The 18,907-nt window shown below is 47.2% G+C and overlaps 1 protein-coding gene across 1 annotated transcript; it reads left to right on the top strand.

The window, feature by feature from the left end:
- Positions 1–248: 248 nt before the first annotated feature.
- On the top strand, positions 249–17,597 carry clec19a (C-type lectin domain containing 19A). The gene is made up of 5 exons (XM_055650936.1): positions 249–778; positions 10,217–10,394; positions 10,905–10,998; positions 11,435–11,567; positions 14,759–17,597. Exons 1-5 carry the CDS (start codon positions 691–693, stop codon positions 14,836–14,838), a joined length of 573 nt encoding a protein of 190 aa, XP_055506911.1. The 5' UTR covers positions 249–690; the 3' UTR covers positions 14,839–17,597.
- Positions 17,598–18,907: the final 1,310 nt, after the last annotated feature.

The raw sequence follows: 18,907 nt of genomic DNA, 5'->3' as shown, positions 1-18,907 counted from the left end.
TCTCTGGAACTCTCTGCCACAGAGGGTAGTTGAGGCCAGTTCATTGGCTATATTTAAGAGGGAGTTAGATGTGGCCCTTGTGGCTAAAGGGATCAGAGGGTATGGAGAGAAGGCAGGTACAGGATACTGAGTTGGATGATCAGCCATGATCATATTGAATGGCGGTGCAGGCTCGAAGGGCCGAATGGCCTACTCCTGCACCTAATTTCTATGTTTCTATGTTTCTATAGGCTGCTTACTATATTATATATTGTATTATATGATATTCTGCTACTCGTTGCTTTGGAGTATTCCAGTAGAGTCAGTGACCCTCAGTAGTTGGGGCAGAGACAGTCGCCACCAAAGATACTTTGGTCGCCACCTTGGCTGCAAGTCTCTGTAGGAGGGAGCAGAGGCAACAGTGTTGTCTCCTCTCTGGTGCCTTGTGTTGTATCTGGTGGTCGCCCAACTAATAAAGTGACCGAATACAATGCGAATCCCCTTGTCCAAATCCCTAAAGTTATTTTTCTCTGGAACCAAACACACCTTTTTAGGATGTAAACTGTGCCTCGTGACCCCAGAGGGTCATTTCCATAAAGGCGAGGCTGGCCAAACATCCGCTGTGTGATCTTTCAGACTGACTGTAGTCTCGGCATCGCTGGCGGCTGAGGTGGGGAGAGGCGAGGACTGGGACACGGGCAATCGTTCACAATGATCAGATACAGTGTGTGGGTTGTCCTGACTCTTGCAGCCGCTTCACGGGCGGCTATCCCCCCGACACAGATTCAAATTAGTCAAGGTAAGGAACACTTTACGGAAACGTCCCGAAATGTGAATGTTTACTGTGTGGTCATTTGTAAACATCGCTGTGGAGTAACAATCTCTCTCTGTATCTCACTCGCATTTCTTAACTCCTAATTGGTTAACATTTTCCTAAATTTACAAGCGATATAAAACGGTGAAGGAAGTTTGCTGCAGAGTTATTATTGGCAACGACCCCAATAAAGAATTGGTCACGGCGCTCAGTCAACGACACTCCGATAATATCCCAGTCTCACTGTCCGTGGGGAGGGCGCGAACTGTCGGCAGCAGGTTCACGACCCAAGAAATCACCTGTTGATTCGGCTCCGGTCTGTAGATCAGTGGAGCCACCTTTGTCCTTTGTCCTTTGTCCTTTGTCCTTTGTCCTTTGTCCTTTGTCCAGTAATTGTAGAGGATGTATCTTTCTGTAATATTTGCTTCGTTTGATAAGGAGTAAGAAAAATGTTCAAATTTTCCAGAATTTAAAGTCGATCAAGGCCAGGGAGTGAGCAATAATTTGGCCCATGTAATGAGGATGGATGCCGTGTTGTGATGCCGTGTTGTGCGCTGATACATACATGGTCAGATTGGTACAAAACCATCAGAGAGCTAAAATCCATTGAGGTTATAAATATGAATCAAGGACATTTACTATGACGTTTACTATGTCGAAGGGCCGAATGGCCTACTCCTGCACCTAATTTCTAATTTCTATGTTTTAAAGTGCGAGTGGAGAAAAGATGGGACTTAAATGCTGGACATTAGTCAGACATGATCTCTTTATACAACCGCGTTAAACTAAATAGTAAAAAACCATATGAATTCTAAGTTGTATCAGAGTTGCAAACGTGGCTTTGCTATTTGCCAAGAGATTGTTGGGCGAGCTCTGGTCTGGCAGTTAGGGTTAGAAGTAAATTATTGGAATGTGTTTTCAGAGACTGAACGACGTGGGTAATGTGATCAAAGAGAGACTCATCTGACTAATAGTTGATGCTTCAGAAAGTCACCACAAGAGTCTGAATGAAAGTTATCTTTCTACATGGATTCTCAGAAATGTTCTGATAAAGTTGCCCTGAAGTTTATTGACTTAATTGAAATCTCACGGAATCCAAGATAACCTTTTGACACGGGTTGGTAATTGGTTGCAAGACAGTGCAGGAACATAAAATAAATGTTTTCTTATCAACAAGACAGGACAAGAAGGCTCTGCAGAGAGTAGTGCGTTCGGCCGAACGCACTATGGGAACTTCACTTGCTCCCCTGCAGGAACTATACATCAGGAGGTGCAACTCCAGAGCCAACAATATCATGAGAGACCCCTTCCACCCCTGCAACGGACTGTTCCAGCTGCTACGGTCAGGCAAACGCCTCCGTTGCCATGCGGTGAGAACAGAGAGGTTGAGAAAGAGTTTCTTCCCAGAGTCTATTCGGACTGTAAACGCCTATCTCACCAGGGACTAACTCTACTGAACGTTTTTCCTTACATTATTTATTATGTAAAAGAATATGTGTGTTATGATTGTGTTTATAGTTTGTTTGGTTGTTTGTCTTTTTGCACAAAAGTCCGTGAGCATTGCCATTTTCATTTCACTGCACATCTCGTATGTGTATGTGACAAATAAACATGACTTGACTTGTTAAATGGTTTATCTCAGATCTACCGTACAGGATCAAAAAAGGCCATCGCTGGGAGAACTCAGTGGGTCAAGCAGCATCTGTTATATATGTCGATGTTTCGGGTCGAGATCTTGCATCAGCACTGAGTGAGGGGCAGATAGAGCCAGGAGATGATTGGTAGATCCACAGGGGAGCAGCCTGGACAGAGTGCAGGTGAACTTCTGCCTCAGCTGATGGAGAGGGAGGAGATGAAGGGATGGGTGTGATACCTCCTATCGTTGAAGGGGAGGGGGCAATGGGTGGGGAGGTACGTGGGAAGTGGTTCCTGCAGAAGGTGGAAAGGGGGGGAAGAGGTGAAGGTGTGACTGGCGACAGGAATGAGCAGGAGCTGGCAACAGTGGCTGAGGATAATACATGGGATGGGTAGTCGAAGGCAGAACATGAGCAGAGGTCCTGATAGGATCCATTCTACTCCCTGTTTCTCTGTCTCTGTCGCATTTGTACTCAGGATATGGCCTTCTACAGTAGGGCTTCTAAAATGTGGTCTTCTTTCCAACAACATGGCTTCCTCTCTGTTCTCAACCCCATTTCATCAGAGAGAATAGCAATGAAGTCCTCACCTTTCACCTCAAGAGCATATAAACTACAATAGAGACCATCAAATTGCTAATTCAATTTGTCTGCATTTTGCCCATATCCCTCTGAACATTTCTTACCCATGAACCTGTCCAAATGTCTGTAAAATGTTGTTATATAACTATTTCCTCGGACAGCTTGTTCCAGGTACCAACCTCCCACTGCCCCGCACACTGTCTCACCTTAAACCTGTGCTCTCTCGATCTTGATTCCTCCTCCACTCTAACTAACATTCACCCTATCTATTCATCACATGGTCTTATACACATGATCAGCCCACATGTGCTTCAAGGAATAAAGTCCAAGCCTGCCAATCCTCCCCAAATAGCTCAGACCCTCAACTCCTGGTAACATCCTCATAATTTACTTTGTACTTTATCCAACTTAATGACATCTTTGCTACAGCAGGGTGACCAATCTGAACACAATTCTCCAAGATACAAGATACAAGATACAAGATACATTTAATTGTCATTTGGACCCCTTGAGGTCCAAACAAAATGCCGTTTCTGCAGCCATACATTACAAACACATAGACCCAAGACACAACATAATTTACATAAACATCCATCACATCGCTGTGATGGAAGGCCTAATAAACTTATCTCTCCACTGCACTCTCCCCCCCCCCCCCCCCGATGTCAGAGTCAAAGTCAAAGCCCCCGGCTGGCGATGGCGATTGTCCCACGGCCATTAAAGCCACGCCGGGTGATGCGAGGTCGCACACCGGGTCTTGGTGTTAGAGCCCCCGGCGTGCGCTCGCAGAGTCCCGCGGCCATTCCAAGCCGCGCGGGGCAGTGATGTTAGGCCCCGCTCCAGGAGCTCTTCGACCCCGCAACTCGGGCGGGAGAAGTCGCCGTTGCGAGAGCCCTGAAAAGCGGTCTCCCTCCAGGGAGCCGCGGGCTCCCGGTGCCGCCGTCCACAGACCTGCCGTTGGAGCCTCCGACTCTCCGGTAGCAGCAGCAGCAGCAGCGCAGCGCTCCTCCACCGCTCCACCCGCTCCGGACTCGGCCAGCCCCGCAACGGCGACGGTGAGTCGTAGCACCAGAGTCCCCGGCTTCTTCCTGTTGGAGGCCGCTCCTCGTTGCAGCCCCAACGATAACGTAGACCCGACGAGAAAAGGTCGGGTCTCCAGTGCAGGGAGAGGTTCAAAAAGTTTCCCCCCCCCCTCCCACCCACCCCCCCCCCCCCACCCACACACCCCAACAAAAAAAAAATAACAAAAACTACATTTAAACACAGACAGAAAAATAATAAAACGCGGACAGACTGCAGAGGCCGCTGCTGACCAGAGTCGCGCCGCCCATCGGACTTGCTGCATCATCAGCATCTTGTACAATTGTGACATAACTTTCCAACTTCTATACTCAATTCCTTGACTGACGAAGGCCAGCATGCAAGGAACTTTCTTCACCATCCTATTTACCTATGACACCACTTTCATGGAACTATGTACCTGTACTCCTAGATCATTCTGCTTCAAAATACTCCCCTCTAATTCACTTTGTAGGTCCTGCATTGGTTTGACTCCCCAAAATGTAACACCTCACATTGATCTGAATCAAATTCCATTAGACCATTAGTAGAACCTTGCCCTGCTGATCAAGATCCCACTGTAGTCTTTGACAAACCACAATTACCTCCCAGTATATCTGCCACCTCATCATGATCACAGCTTCCTCACTCCTCAACTTTCTCCACTCCACAGTAACCACTCTGTGACTTGCTGGTCTAAAGCCTTCACATAATTACTGTAATGGGACAACCTGACACACACACATACTGTATATTGTCAAAGTTTGAGAATCTTTATGTTAAGTAGTTGGTTAGTTTTAGATGTTAAATGCCCTTGAGTGATCATAATTGGGCTACTGATCATTGGTGATTGGCAATGAATTCACATTAGTTCCTCTACACAGCACGGCATGAAATCAATGGACCATGCATGTAGGTACACAAAAATGCTGGAGAAACTCAGCGGGTGCAGCAGCATCTATGGAGCGAAGGAAATATGGGACCGTTTCGGGCCGAAACCCTTCTTCAGACATGTAGAGGTTATAAACCACAACTTTCCCACATTTGCTATGTTAATTATTGGAATACAGAGATGTTTGTGGTTGTTCCCAGTGTGTTAGCAATTAATTTCTGGAATTCTGGTCTTTTTTTAATGACAATGGTCTTGCCTCTAATTTGAAATGATCATTTTAATTCCATTGGAGAGAAGGAATGGGTGATGTTTTAGGTCGAGATCCTTCATCTGTCTGAAGAAGGGTCTTGACTCGAAACGTGATCCATTCCTTCTCTCCAGAGATGCTGTCTGTCCTGCTAAATTACTCCAGCATTTTGTGTCTATCTTTGGTTTAAACCAGTATCTGCAGTTCCTTCCTACACATTTTAGCTCCTTTATTAACTTGCCATATGTAAGGCTGTGACTATCACCATATCTTACAATTCTTCACAAAAAGCTTTACTATCTGAGAAAAGACAGGCCTCTTGTCAACAAGGACATCTTTATCAAAGTGAGTGAATACCTCCTTACATTCCTGTGTTAACCAAGTGTACAAATATGGTAACAAGCTTCAAACACTCTGATGGACACATCTCCATTTGTGCAATCATCCTCACTAGGTCTTTCCTTTAATTCTCCTGCGTTTGAAATCCTCTCCCAGAAAATAAAAACTGGACCATAATAAGGTTTCAATTAAATAGACAATGTTTTGGAAACTGGAAAAATATGAAACCTTTTCACAAGAGTTTGAAATTTATTTTCTACAAATTTCTTTCTTTCTTAGTAAAAGGTCACCTTGTATAAGATAATCCTGTCTTAAACTACTAACAGAAATAAAAATGTGGGAAGAAACTGCAGATGCTGGTTTAAATCGAAGATCGCCACAAAATACTGGAGTAACTCAGCGGGACAGGGAGCATCTCTGGAGAGAAGGAATGAGTGACCCTTCTTCAGACGGAAATAAAAGCATTTTCTGACATCGCAAGGACAACGTAGCCGTTGTTGTTAACCACATTTCAGAAACGGAAATTGGAAGTAGTATTATGTAATAAGCACGCAATTTAATGATACATGTTACTCTTATTTCACAAATATGTTGTGAGATCTATATTTGTGGTTTGCCTCTCCAGAGCCCCACGCACCACTGGTCCCACGCACCTTTGGTGATTTGTTTCATTGGATTCTAGTGATTCACATGATTCTAGATTACAACCATAAGAACAGCTCGTGCAACATTCCAGCCTTTGGTCCGACACTTGTGGCATTTCTTCATTTACTATAGAGACGGATAAAACAATTAGACAAAGCTGGATGTGTTAATAAGATGTCAAATTCACGCTGACTTGAAATTACAGAGCATTATTCATCAGCAGATGACCTTTGTCCAGTGACACAGAATAAACAACTTTCTCCTGCTCCACACTGGTTGACTTGGCGACTTGAAACAGCTTCTGTAACAGTTGTTCTCCAGTCCTGCCCATCATCTTGCATTATCATCATTCTAGGGGCACTGGTCACTGCACTGTGTGGTCACTGTGGGGGCACTGGTCACTGGGGACACTGGTCACTGGGGGCGCTGGTCACTGGGGGCACTGGTCACTGTGGGCACTGGTCACTGTGGGCACTGGTCACTGGGCACTGGTCACTGGTCAGTGGGGGCGCTGGTCACTAGGGGCGCTGGTCAGTGGGGGCGCTGGTCACTAGGGGCGCTGCATTGAAGGCGCCTCTGCCTACTGCCTGTCTGTTTTTTATTTTTTTAATTTTAGTTTGTCTAGACAGTTTGTTTTGGGGATTCTTTCGTTTTTCTATGTGGGGGAGGGTAAGGGGGAAACTTTCCCAGTCGCTTCCTGGCGGGGACGCGACTATTTCTCCGAGTCACGTCCTCGCCCCCCCACCTCGCGGCCAACCAGCTGGATCGGAGCGGCCTTTCCTGCCGGGGACCGGGGACCGGACCAGAGCTTCGGCAGCGGCGGCGCGGCGCTGGATTCACCGTGGAGTGGGCGATGCCTACCTGTTTCGCCGTTTGAAGCTCTGGAGTGTTGGGCCCGCTGCTCCAACATCGTGAAGCTGCGTTCATGGAGCTCACAGCGCGGGCGGTGCTGACCGACATCGCGGAGTCCCTGGGGCCCTTTGCCGAGGGCCGCCAGCGTGAATCTCCGCCCAGCGCGGCCTGGGGACGTCGGGAGCTGCGGACTCCGGTGGGAAGCGGCCGATTTGGAGGTCCAAACCGCGGAGGTTGTCCTCCCGTCCCGACGTCGGAGTTCCAACATCCTGGCGAGCGGGCCTGAGCGGCGAGCTGCTCGTAGCGGCAACAGCGGAGGGTTCCGGAAGGCCTGACCACGGGTGAACATTGGAGGAAGAGACTGACTTTGGTGCTTTCCCTCACAGTGGGAAACGTTTGATTCTGTTGTGTGGGGATGTTTTATGTTGAACTCTATCGTGTGTTGTGTTCTTTATTTTATTGTATAGTGATCACATTTCACTGTCCCAACTGGCGCTTGTGACAAATAAATATATTGTGTAAATGTAAAATTCTTCATCATCAAACCTCTGATTTCCACGCTCTCAAACCTTCCTTTTTGTTCTTTCTCCCTCCTCCCCTTTCTTTGCACCTCAAACATGTTCGTCACTAACAGAAACATGGATAGGACAGGTTTAGAGGGTTATGAGCCAGACACAGGCAGGTGGGATTAGTGTCGACGGGGCAAGTTGGGCCCAGGTGGTTTCCACGCTATGTGACTGACTCTATCACTAACATTCCCAATCTGTGAAAAGCTCCTTGACTCATTTCACCCGAGCTCACTGTGACCTGCTTAGCGTTGGTGAAAGTGCTTCCACTCTGCAGTTCATGCTTGTCCTCTGTACCGTCTGCATCCAGTCAGTGACGGCCTGCCTTGCATCCAACAAAGAATCTTGAAGATTCCAACGCAGTGTAAGATAGTGGAAACATGAGGCCGCACGTTAACATCAAACTCACTGATCATTGTTTGGTGGGCCTGATCTCAGACAATGATGAGAAGGCCTACCGGGAGGAGGTGGCTGATCTAGCACTCTGGTGCCAGGAGAACAGCCTCCTCTTGAACATCAAAAAAACAAAGGAGCTGATCATGGACTTTAGGAGGGCACATCATCCGAGGACGTACACTCCATTGAGTATAAATGGGGATCCTGTGGATAGGGTGAACTGTTTTAAATATCTGGGAGTCCACATCTCTGAGGATATGACATGGTCATCACATGCCTCAGCACTGGTGAGTAAGGCAAGGCAGCGCCTTTACCACCTCAGGCAATTGAGGAAATTCAGAGTGTCTCCGAGGATCCTCCAGTGCTTCTACGCAGCAGCGGTGGAAAGCATCTTGTCCGGGAACATTACCATCTGGTTCGGGAATTGCTCTGCCAAGGACAAGAAGGCTCTGCAGAGAGTAGTGCGTTCGGCCGAACGCACTATGGGAACTTCACTCACCCCCCTGCAGGAACTATACAACAGGAGGTGCAACTCCAGAGCAAACAAAATCATGAGAGACCTCTTCCACCCCTGCAACGGACTGTTCCAGCCGCTACGGTCAGGCAAACGCCTCCGTTGCCATGCAGTGAGAACGGAGAGGTTGAGAAGGAGTTTCTTCCCAGAGGCAATTCGGACTGTAAACGCCTTTCTCACCAGGGACTAACTGTACAGAACGTTTTTCCTTCTATTATTTATTATGTAAAATAATATGTGTGTTATGATTGTGTTTATAATTTGTTTGGTTGTTTTGTTGTTCCGCGAGCATTGCCACTTTCATTTCACTGCACATCTCGTATGTGTATGTGACAAATAAACTTGACTTGACTTGACTTGATTGTCTCTGCTGTTCTTAAATCATGGCTTATCAATGTGCTCATTGGAAAAATATCCACATCTCTAATTATTTGTTATTTGTTCATTTTATATTGAGTGGGTTGAGCAGCATCTGTGTGGAGAGGAGTTGCCAAAGTTTCCCGTTCACAACTCTGCGTGAGGACTGAGAGTGCAGGTGGGGGTGGGGTGACCAGTACAGGGGGAGTGACCAGTACAGGGGGGAGTGGCCAGTACAGGGGGGGTGGCCAGTACAGGGGGGGTGGCCAGTACAGGGGGGAGTGGCCAGTACAGGGGGGGTGGCCAGTACAGGGGGGAGTGGCCAGTACAGGGGGGGTGTGGCCAGTACGGGGGGGGGGTGGCCAGTACAGGGGGGAGTGGCCAGTACAGGGGGGGTGGCCAGTACAGGGGGGAGTGGCCAGTACAGGGGGGAGTGGCCAGTACAGGGGGGGGTGGCCAGTACAGGGGGGAGTGGCCAGTACAGGGGGGTGTGGCCAGTACAGGGGGGGTGTGGCCAGTACAGGGGGGTGGGGCCAGTACAGGGGGGGAGGGGGCCAGTACAGGGGGGGTGGCCAGTACAGGGGGGAGTGGCCAGTACAGGGGGAGTGGCCAGTACAGGGGAGTGGCCAGTACAGGGGGGAGGGGAGTGGCCAGTACAGGGGGGGAGTGGCCAGTACAGGGGGGGTGGCCAGTACAGGGGGGGAGGTGCAGGCCAGTGCCCAGTACAGGGGGGAGTGGCCAGTACAGGGGGTGTGGCCAGTACAGGGGGAGGGGCCAGTACAGGGGAGTGGCCAGTACAGGGGGGAGGGGAGTGGCCAGTACAGGGGGGAGTGGCCAGTACAGGGGGGGGGGGGGCCAGTACAGGGGGGGTGGCCAGTACAGGGGGAGGGGCCAGTACAGGGGGTGTGGCCAGTACAGGGGGAGGGGCCAGTGCAGGGGGAGGAGGGGCTGGCAGCGTTTGGTAGGTGAATGGTTGAGTGAGGAGGGGTGAAGGCTGATGGACAGGTGGGGAAGGTACAAGATGAGGTGGCTGTAACACCAGTCCACCCTCACCAACCTCAATCAGCCAACTCCATGATTTCCTGCCATTCCAGCCCAAAGTGACCTGATACCTTTCACATACTCAGCACCAATGGAGCCTGTCACTGAGGGTCTCGCCGTGTGTGAGGGCCATTCAGGGGCATGGATGAAGGCTTGATTACCCCAGGCATGGCGGCAGTTGTCTCTGTCATTCATGTCATGGGGATTAGTATTTTCCTTCTGGAGTAACTAATGTCAAGAACTGGTGACTTGCTCTTGATTTGTTGATGGTGATCTGTATATGATTCGTGTTTCTGCAGAAATGCCTCTTCGTCTGACTGGAACCTTTCCCACCTATTCCTGCCCACTCTTCTGGACAGAGTTCAATGGATATTGTTTCCGCTTCTTCCCCGTGACCAAGACCTGGGCAGAGGCCGACCTGTACTGTGCCGAGTTTTCAAATGGACTTCGATCAGCAAAATTAGCATCAGTTCACAGGTAAAAGCATGCGGACTACTTGTATAATCACACCATGTATGTAACAATACCAATTCAGAATGGAATCCAAAATCCGAGCCTCCCCCCTCCTCCTCTCACCTTCTCCCTCACTCTCCCCATCCCCCACCCCCCCCCCCCCCCCCCCCCCTCTCTCCCCCCCCCCATCCCCCCCCCCCCCCCCTCCCCCCCCCCCCTCCTCCTCCCCACACGGTTTTTGTCCATTTCCGACTGGCAGACAGTTTGATTTATGAACAATTCTGTGGAGTGGACAAGTGTTGTAAGTTGGCGACTTGCTGTGAACGATAGTTCAGACAACATGATTACCAGGTGAGGGGACACACATGATCCTTTCTCTTCACAAGGGATGTTGCAAATCGATTGGTTTCTCACCTGGAAACATTGCAGTAAAGAACAGAACAGGGAAGGAAGCGGAGTGATGAAAAGGAGCAGTAGCAGTTTCATGTATACGTACACTAACATTACTTATCTCTTATTTCTGTTTTATCTTAGCTGGGAAGAGAATGTGTTTGTCTATGATTTGGTTAACAGTCGAGTTCCTGGAATACCTACAGATATTTGGATAGGACTCCATGATAGAAGGGTGGTAAGTCGCTGTTCTAATATCAAATGGCAATTAAATAAGTTGTTTTAATGATTCAGCTGAATAGTTTCATAGAATCTAAGTCTCAATAGTTAACTCCCTTCACCTCTCCTGTCCACGAAGTTACAAAGGAGGTAAAGTCGCAGCAATGATCGTTTTTTTTTCCAATACTTAATTTTAAGTCTTTTGCATGTTACAGAAAATTGCAAATATTTTAGAGAAAGGACGTAGGTAAAGCTGCGCTGTGATGCTTTGTGCTGAGTGGATGCATGTGTGTGTTACTCACCTCTGGCACTCAGCCAGCCACCTTCATTGGGAACAAAGTGTTGCATACCAAAAGGAATGTGAATCTTTTGGACTGTTATTTTTAAATGAAATAACTAATAATTTAGATTAATTAATGAATGTAAGTTCTTAAATTGTTCAAATATTCACTCAGGAAGGTAACTTTGAGTGGACTGACGGGACAACGTACGAGTACAGTTACTGGGACGGCAACCAGCCTGATGATGAGAAACAACTTGTACATGAAGAGGAGGACTGTGTACAGATGTGGTTCCGACAGAACAGCGGTACAATTCTTTCAAACACGCATTGACATGTCTTTACAATTACAGGATTATGATTAGACATATAATTCTGAGCAAAACCTTGGGGATATGATTTACAAAATGATCTTTTTATTAACATCAGACTCAAATGTTATTGGAGTGGAAGTCTGCACAAGTAGCAAGTGTGTTTCATGAACAAGGAGTGTAGGGACACAAGCGTTCTATATGACCACCAGGCATTAAGTGGGAAACTCTCCAGGACGTATGGACAAGCATTAGAGCTGAGACCAGCATGAGATGGTGATATAGAATTGGACTTTGATTGTACTAGGTAGTCGCTCAAGCCCAGCTCTGGGTCAAAAGCAATCGCTGGCTAAGCTCCAGACAATCCCCTGGGCAAGGGAGCAGAGTCTGTGACTGCACAATCTCTGGCAGGGTGAGTAGCAATGTGAGCAGCAGGGTGAGCAGGCAGGGTGAGCAGGCAGGGTGAGTAGCAGGGTGAGTGGCAGGGTGAGTAGCAGGGTGAGCAGGGAGGGTGAGCAGGCAGGGTGAGCAGGCAGGGTGAGTAGGCAGGGTGAGCAGGCAGGGTGAGTGGCAGGGTGAGAGGCAGGGTGAGCAGGCAGGGTGAGTAGGCAGGGTGAGTAGCAGGGTGAGAGGCAGGGTGAGCAGTCAGGGTGAGTAGCAGGGTGAGCAAGCAGGGTGAGTGGCAGGGTGAGTGGCAGGGTGAGCAGGCAGGGTGAGTAGCAGGGTGAGTAGCAGGGTGAGCAGGCAGGGTGAGTAGCAGGCAGAGCAGGCGGGGCGGGTGCCGGGGGGGATGGCAGGGTGAGTAGCAGGGTGAGTAGCAGGGTGAGCAGGCAGGGTGAGTAGCAGGGTGAGCAGGCAGGGTGAGTAGCAGGGTGAGTGGCAGGGTGAGTGGCAGGGTGAGTAGCAGGGTGAGTAGCAGGGTGAGCAGGCAGGGTGAGTAGCAGGGTGAGTAGCAGGGTGAGTGGCAGGGTGAGTGGCAGGGAGAGTGGCAGGGTGAGTGGCAGGGTGAGTGACAGGGTGAGTAGCAGGGTGAGCAGGCAGGGTGAGTGGCAGGGTGAGCAGCAGGGTGAGTAGCAGGGTGAGTAGCAGGGTGAGCAGGCAGCACCCTAGTGCTCAGCTAAGGATGGAGAGTCTGCGATGCTTATGTTGGGCAGACATAGAGCGCTGCTACACCAAGGGAGGGCAGGTACTGTCCACATGTGGATGGGATTAGTCGAGACACCTGTGCATCGAGGCCCTCCTGGTGAGCTACAGAGGTAGAGAGAGACAGGGCAGCCATTGTAATAATTAAGGTGGTAGCCGGGGAATTCTCATGGGCAAAATATCAAAGACAACTCAAGTACGATACTGAGGTTAAAATCTGGAAACACTCTACGTCTGAGTCCATCTGTAGGCAGAAAGGAAAAGTTAATATTTCAGGTCAAATACCTATGTGTTTCCAGCATTTTCCATGTTTATAAAAGCATTCAATGATGTTGGAGAATTATTAATATGTTGGTGTTGTGTAGTGGAGGTCTGAATATCAATCTCTCACAGCAGCATGGGGTGTTTCATGATGGGCTGGTTGTATTGGGCAGTAGTGATGGATCTATTGTAGGGCTGCTTGCTGCCAGGAGCATGATGATAAGGTACATGGTAGCAAAGCCGTGGGTGGTAATGCCCTTGTGAAATGTCATCTGTTTGTGTTGCCTTGCCAGCGTGCAGCCTGAGCTTTACCCCATGGAATGAGCAGTTGTCTGCATGCGCTGGTGGGCACAGCAAGATGTTGCCCACAACATTCCACACTTGTGATAAATCATCCCCACAGGGTTCTCTCACCTTCTGTGGCGACTGACAATTTGCAATATGGCTGCCAGAGAATAAACAGTGCAAGTGCCTCGAGCTGAGCCTTAGCCGTTACGTTTCCATAGTAACATGAGCTGCAACTGATGCTGAAGATTTGTCCCAGCATCCAAGTTTTTAATTTTTAAAGTCTGGGTATTTGATCATAGCAGAGTTGACTGCGCAGGTCAACATGATATCTTTGCACTACAGTAACAGATTTAACCAGAAGGTGTGGCACTGACAGCAATGTAATGAAGAACCGCATCTCTCCCACTGACTCCGAAAGTGCAGGAAAATAGAAATAGTCCCTTTGGCTCTTGAAGCCTGGTCAACAACATACAACTCTCCTCGCATTCATTTTCTGCCTTACTCCATAATCTTTGATGACTTTAAAACAATGAAATATCTGTCTCAGCATTGAATATATTCAGATGTTCCACCTCCACAGCTCTCTTGGGCAAGAATGCCAAAGACAGCCTTCTTCCTTATCTCTATCTAAATGGGGAATGTCTTGACCGAGACATTGCCCTGGCATGTGGTCTCTCCCAGGAAGGCTCTCTCCTCCCCCCCCCCCAGTTGGAGGATGTATGGGCATGATGAATGTAGCGACTTCCCTTCAAGCCTGAAACATTACCAGCCTTATCCAGATACACTGTTTTACTCAAAGCAGTAAATAGGCCTGGTGTGTCCCTTGGCACTGCTGATGTAATTGGCAGGCGACGTATGTGAAGTTTCCACGGTAACAATTAGATGCACATAATAATATTCTATACTGTATTTGAGTAGATTCGATCTGTGGTATTCACTTGTAAGTCAGAAGCCTAGGGGAGGATCACACCCTCCATATTTTGACAGTGCTTACACCTTGTAAATATTGATTTACATGGGCCTGTTCCTCACATGTTCAATTGTGCCTGATTAGGACATCACCCCGTTCATCTCTGGCACCCAGCTTCAAAACTGGCCTCGCATCGTTAAACGATGTAAATATTCTAATCTCAACATGGCCAGCCTCGCACCACGACATGGTTTGTGAGTTTCAATCGAATCAGAATAGAACAAATGCACAGCAGCACCTGGTGATCTGACATTAAGTTGGCAATTGCTCACAAGTTTAATTTATAGATGCTGCTGCAACATGAGGTGTCACATGGCCCTCGGAGGTGTGACATGACCCTCTGCCCTCTCATGGGACCTGCATGTTATCAGATTCTGATATTGTACACAATAACTGACAATAATTCTTCCAGGAAACCGCTCCTTGACTAAATCCTCTTTTCTCAAATTAAGAAGTCAAATTCTATTACAATAACATTATTTATTATTTAAAACCAAACCCCTTTATTTCTTATTTCTATTCACAGCTCTTAGATCCTGGAACGATAATCGTTGCAACCGTGAATTTCCTTTTGTTTGTAAAATCCCCTCCCTGGAGAACATCTAAGCAGCAGCTCCCTGGAGAACATCTAAGCAGCAGCAGGCACGAAGCTGCGTGGAACTCACTCTGACATTACTCTGGAATCAGCAGCAACTGCCATAAACAATGTCGAGGTTCTGATCTAAGTGCTCTCCATCATAACATAATTATTCTGAATAAGGGTCTCAAGATGGGTCTCATCCTGAAACGTCACCCATTCCTTCTCTCCAGAGATGCTGCCTGACCTGCTGAGTTACTCCAGAATTTTGTGTCAACCTTCAATTTAAACCAGCATCTGCAGTTCTTTCCAACACATAACATCATTATTGTTTGCTGCTGCGTGCAGGAACACAGCTTGCTCTAATTTCTGGCTGCTTGTTTTATTTTCCAGCCTCGATACATCCTGACCCTTTTCACATGGAATAGATTGACCTGCGTATGGCTAATCACCAAACGTTAATATTCTTAGAATGTCTTTCTTTGAATTTTGATTAATAAGTCAGAGTTGGCTTCCACAAATATATTAGTTAGATATTTATCATTATCTTATGTTAGATCATTTTAGCTACAAACCTACTAAAATATGTATATGATAACATTCAGCAAAAATAACTCAAACATTCATGCATTAAATTTCACGTAATTAAGTTGCAGCAAACCAAACAAATCTGATATTGCTTTTCAAGTTGTACTTTCAGTTTCATGATCCAGTTGTCAAATATATACATAGACATAGAAACATAGAAAATAGGTGCAGGAGTAGGCCATTCGGCCCTTCCAGCCTGTACCGCCATTCTAAATGATCATGGCTGATCATCCAACTCAGTATCCTGTACCTGCCTTCTCTCCATACCCCCTGATCCCTCGAGCCACAAGGGCCACATCTAACTCCCTCTTAAATATAGCCAATGAACTGGCCTCAACTACCTTCTGTGGCTGAGAATTAAATATATATCTATATATATATAGATATATATATAATTATATAATCTCTTTGGATCTTTCAGACATATTAAAAATGAACGTTGGGTAGAAATAAATATATATTTCACTTGCCCAGTTACCATTTGAACACTAGGTAAATGGGATATCATCCCTGGGTCCTAATTAAAAAGCTGACAGGGCCTGACCATGATAAAGATCATCAAATGTAAACATTTCAGTCTGTTCCAAAAGGCAATTCCACATTTAGAGTCCTAGCCATAGAGTGACACAGTGTGGAAATAGGCTAACAATATCCCAGCTACATTAGTCCCACTTGCCTGTGTTTGGTCCATAACCCTCCAAATCTGTCCTATCCGTGTACCTGTCTAATTGTTTCTTAAACGATGGGATAGTCCCAGCTCCAACTACCTCCTCTGGCAGCTTGTTCCGTACATCCACTTCCCTTCTAGTTTGTTAGAACAGAAAACTTTATTCCATGTAGCTAGCAAACGTGTGTTTGGGGGTAGTTGTCACAGTGTGTATTCGAACACAACAGAATGAACCACCCCCCCTCCTGACTCTCACACTCACTCACACACGCACAAACACATACATGCACAAACACACACATGCACAGACACACACGCACAGACACGCACAGACACATACACGCACAGACACACATGCACGAACACGCACAGACACACACATGCACAGACACACACGCACAGACACACATGCATAGACACACACATATACGCACAGACACATACACGCACAGACATACACATACACGCACAGACACACACATACACGCACAGACACACATGCACAGACACACACACACAGACACACACATGCACAGACACACACATACACGCACAGACACATACACGCACAGACATACACATACACGCACATACACGCACAGACACATACACGCACAGACATACACATACACGCACAGACACAGACATGCACAGACACACACATGCACAGACACACACATGCACAGACACACATGCACGGATGCACAGGCACACACATACATGCACACACGCACACATATACGCACAGATACACAGACACACATGCACAAACATACACGTGCAGACATACGCACAGACACACATACACATACACACACGCACAGACACACACGCATAGACACACACACACACCCAACAAACACTTATTGCCAAGCAGTGTTATAAAAGCTGTGGCCACTGAATATGCAAATCAACCAGCTTGTAGGAATATTGTTATAGTAATGCTTTTATTTATTTTCTATGACAAAGGAGTTAGATCTGTGAACATGATATTTTTGTATAACTCATTGCTGTTCCTCTAGCTTGTTGACACACAATGCGATGTTGACACACAATGCGATGTGGCTCCTGGACAGTTTTACAGTAAATGAGATGCAGTATTTTGTTTAAAAGACGTGTAGTTGTTTAGCTAAAAGGAAAACGTCCATATTTTGTAATTATAGCTAATATAAAATAAAAAAAGCTTTTCCTTCTGTTGCATTTCAATTCACTAGATCAATAATCCTCACGTTTCTCAGTTCTGAGTTTATGCCGTTTAATTACAGTTATTTAGCATGAGTTTCAGTTTTTAGATTTTTAATGTACACTCAAGCTTTGAAAGCCAAAACCGTTGAATGTGTTACACATTTTTTGATTTTTGATTTAATTTTTTGTCATTGTCTTCAATGAATAGACAACAAAATTATTTTTCCCTTACAGTCATACAAAAATATAAAATAAATAACTAAAACACAGAACACAGTAGTCCACAACACAAACATCCCTACAGCAGCACCAAAGTCCAGTCAACCTCCTCGCCAATGTTCCCCAATGTTCACCCGTAGTCACTGCTAGTCACTGCTATGGGCGGCCCGATGTTCAGGCCCTCTCGCCGAGAACCTCTCGTCAGCCACCCTCCACCGGAGTCCGCGGCTCCCGATGTCAACAGGCCGCGCTGGGCGGAGATTCGCGCTGGCGAACCCCGGCAAAGGGACCCAGGACTCTGCGATGTTAAAGTCAGCGCCGTCCGTGTTGTGAGCTCCGCACCCACAGCTCCGCGATGTTGGGAACAGCGGCCCACCACTCCGGAGCTCCAAGCGGCGATCCCAGGGAGGCCTCGCCCGCTCCGCGATGGTTCCAGCGCCTCACCGCCGCTGCTGAAGCTATGGTCCGGTCCCGGCAGGAAAGGTCGTGCCAATCCAGCTGGTGGGCCGCGAAGGGGTGGGGGTCGAGGACGCGACTCGGTTAATAGCCGCATTCTCGCCAGGAAGCGACTGGACGGTTTTCCCCCTTACCCTACCCGTTTCCCCCCACATAAAATACCAAAAAACCCTAAATAAACACACTCTAAACATAACAAAATAAAAAAAGACGGCCAGGCCGTGGGCGGAGGCAGCCAGCAACAGACCCACCGGATGCCCACATGATAATACACAAGCACTGGGCATCTCCATATCTCTCCCCCCTGGCTCCACCATTCCCTCTCCCCACAAACGTCCTTGGTATATTATGGATGCTGCTGCTATTGACTCTATTTACACTTCACACTGGCTCGGAAAAGCAGCCAACAAAATCATCGATCACTTACACCTTGGCCATTCCATTTGTTCCATTCCCAATAAGCAGAAAATATGTTTGAAAGTATATTCCACAGATCTAGGAATAACTTTGTCCGCACTGTTATCAAATCGCCTAACAGATCACTTGTACATGTCTTGCAGTCTTAATCTTCCAACCTACCCAATTGCACATTTTCTTTTTTTTCTGCACTTTCTCTGTAGCTATAACATTGTAGCACCATATTCCGCACTCTGGTAATTTAGTCTCTTCACCATTTGTACGTGTGTGTGTGTGTGATTGTTGTCGTCTGAAACTGAAGGGCTAGAGAACATAATTTCTCACTCCATGCTGATTTGGATTCACCTGACTATTGTGTAGTATCTGGATTTGAGAATAAAGAAAATGAGAAAGCATGATTTTGCAGCGGTAAAGAACTGCTACCTTCCTAATGGAGTAAAGTACAATTATATTGAAACTCAAAATTATAGTTACAAAAAAAGTGAAAGAAGCATTTAGTGACTGTTGGCTTCTTCTGCTGTACCTACTGTTGTCCTATAGTTAGTCGACAGTTGTTGTTTGTGAGG

The sequence above is a fragment of the Leucoraja erinacea genome, chromosome 20 (genome assembly GCF_028641065.1).
Source record: "Leucoraja erinacea ecotype New England chromosome 20, Leri_hhj_1, whole genome shotgun sequence".
NCBI classification, from domain to species: domain Eukaryota; kingdom Metazoa; phylum Chordata; class Chondrichthyes; order Rajiformes; family Rajidae; genus Leucoraja; species Leucoraja erinaceus.
The sequence above is the reverse complement of the archived record's forward strand: the minus strand, read 5'-3'. Positions and strand labels throughout refer to the sequence as shown.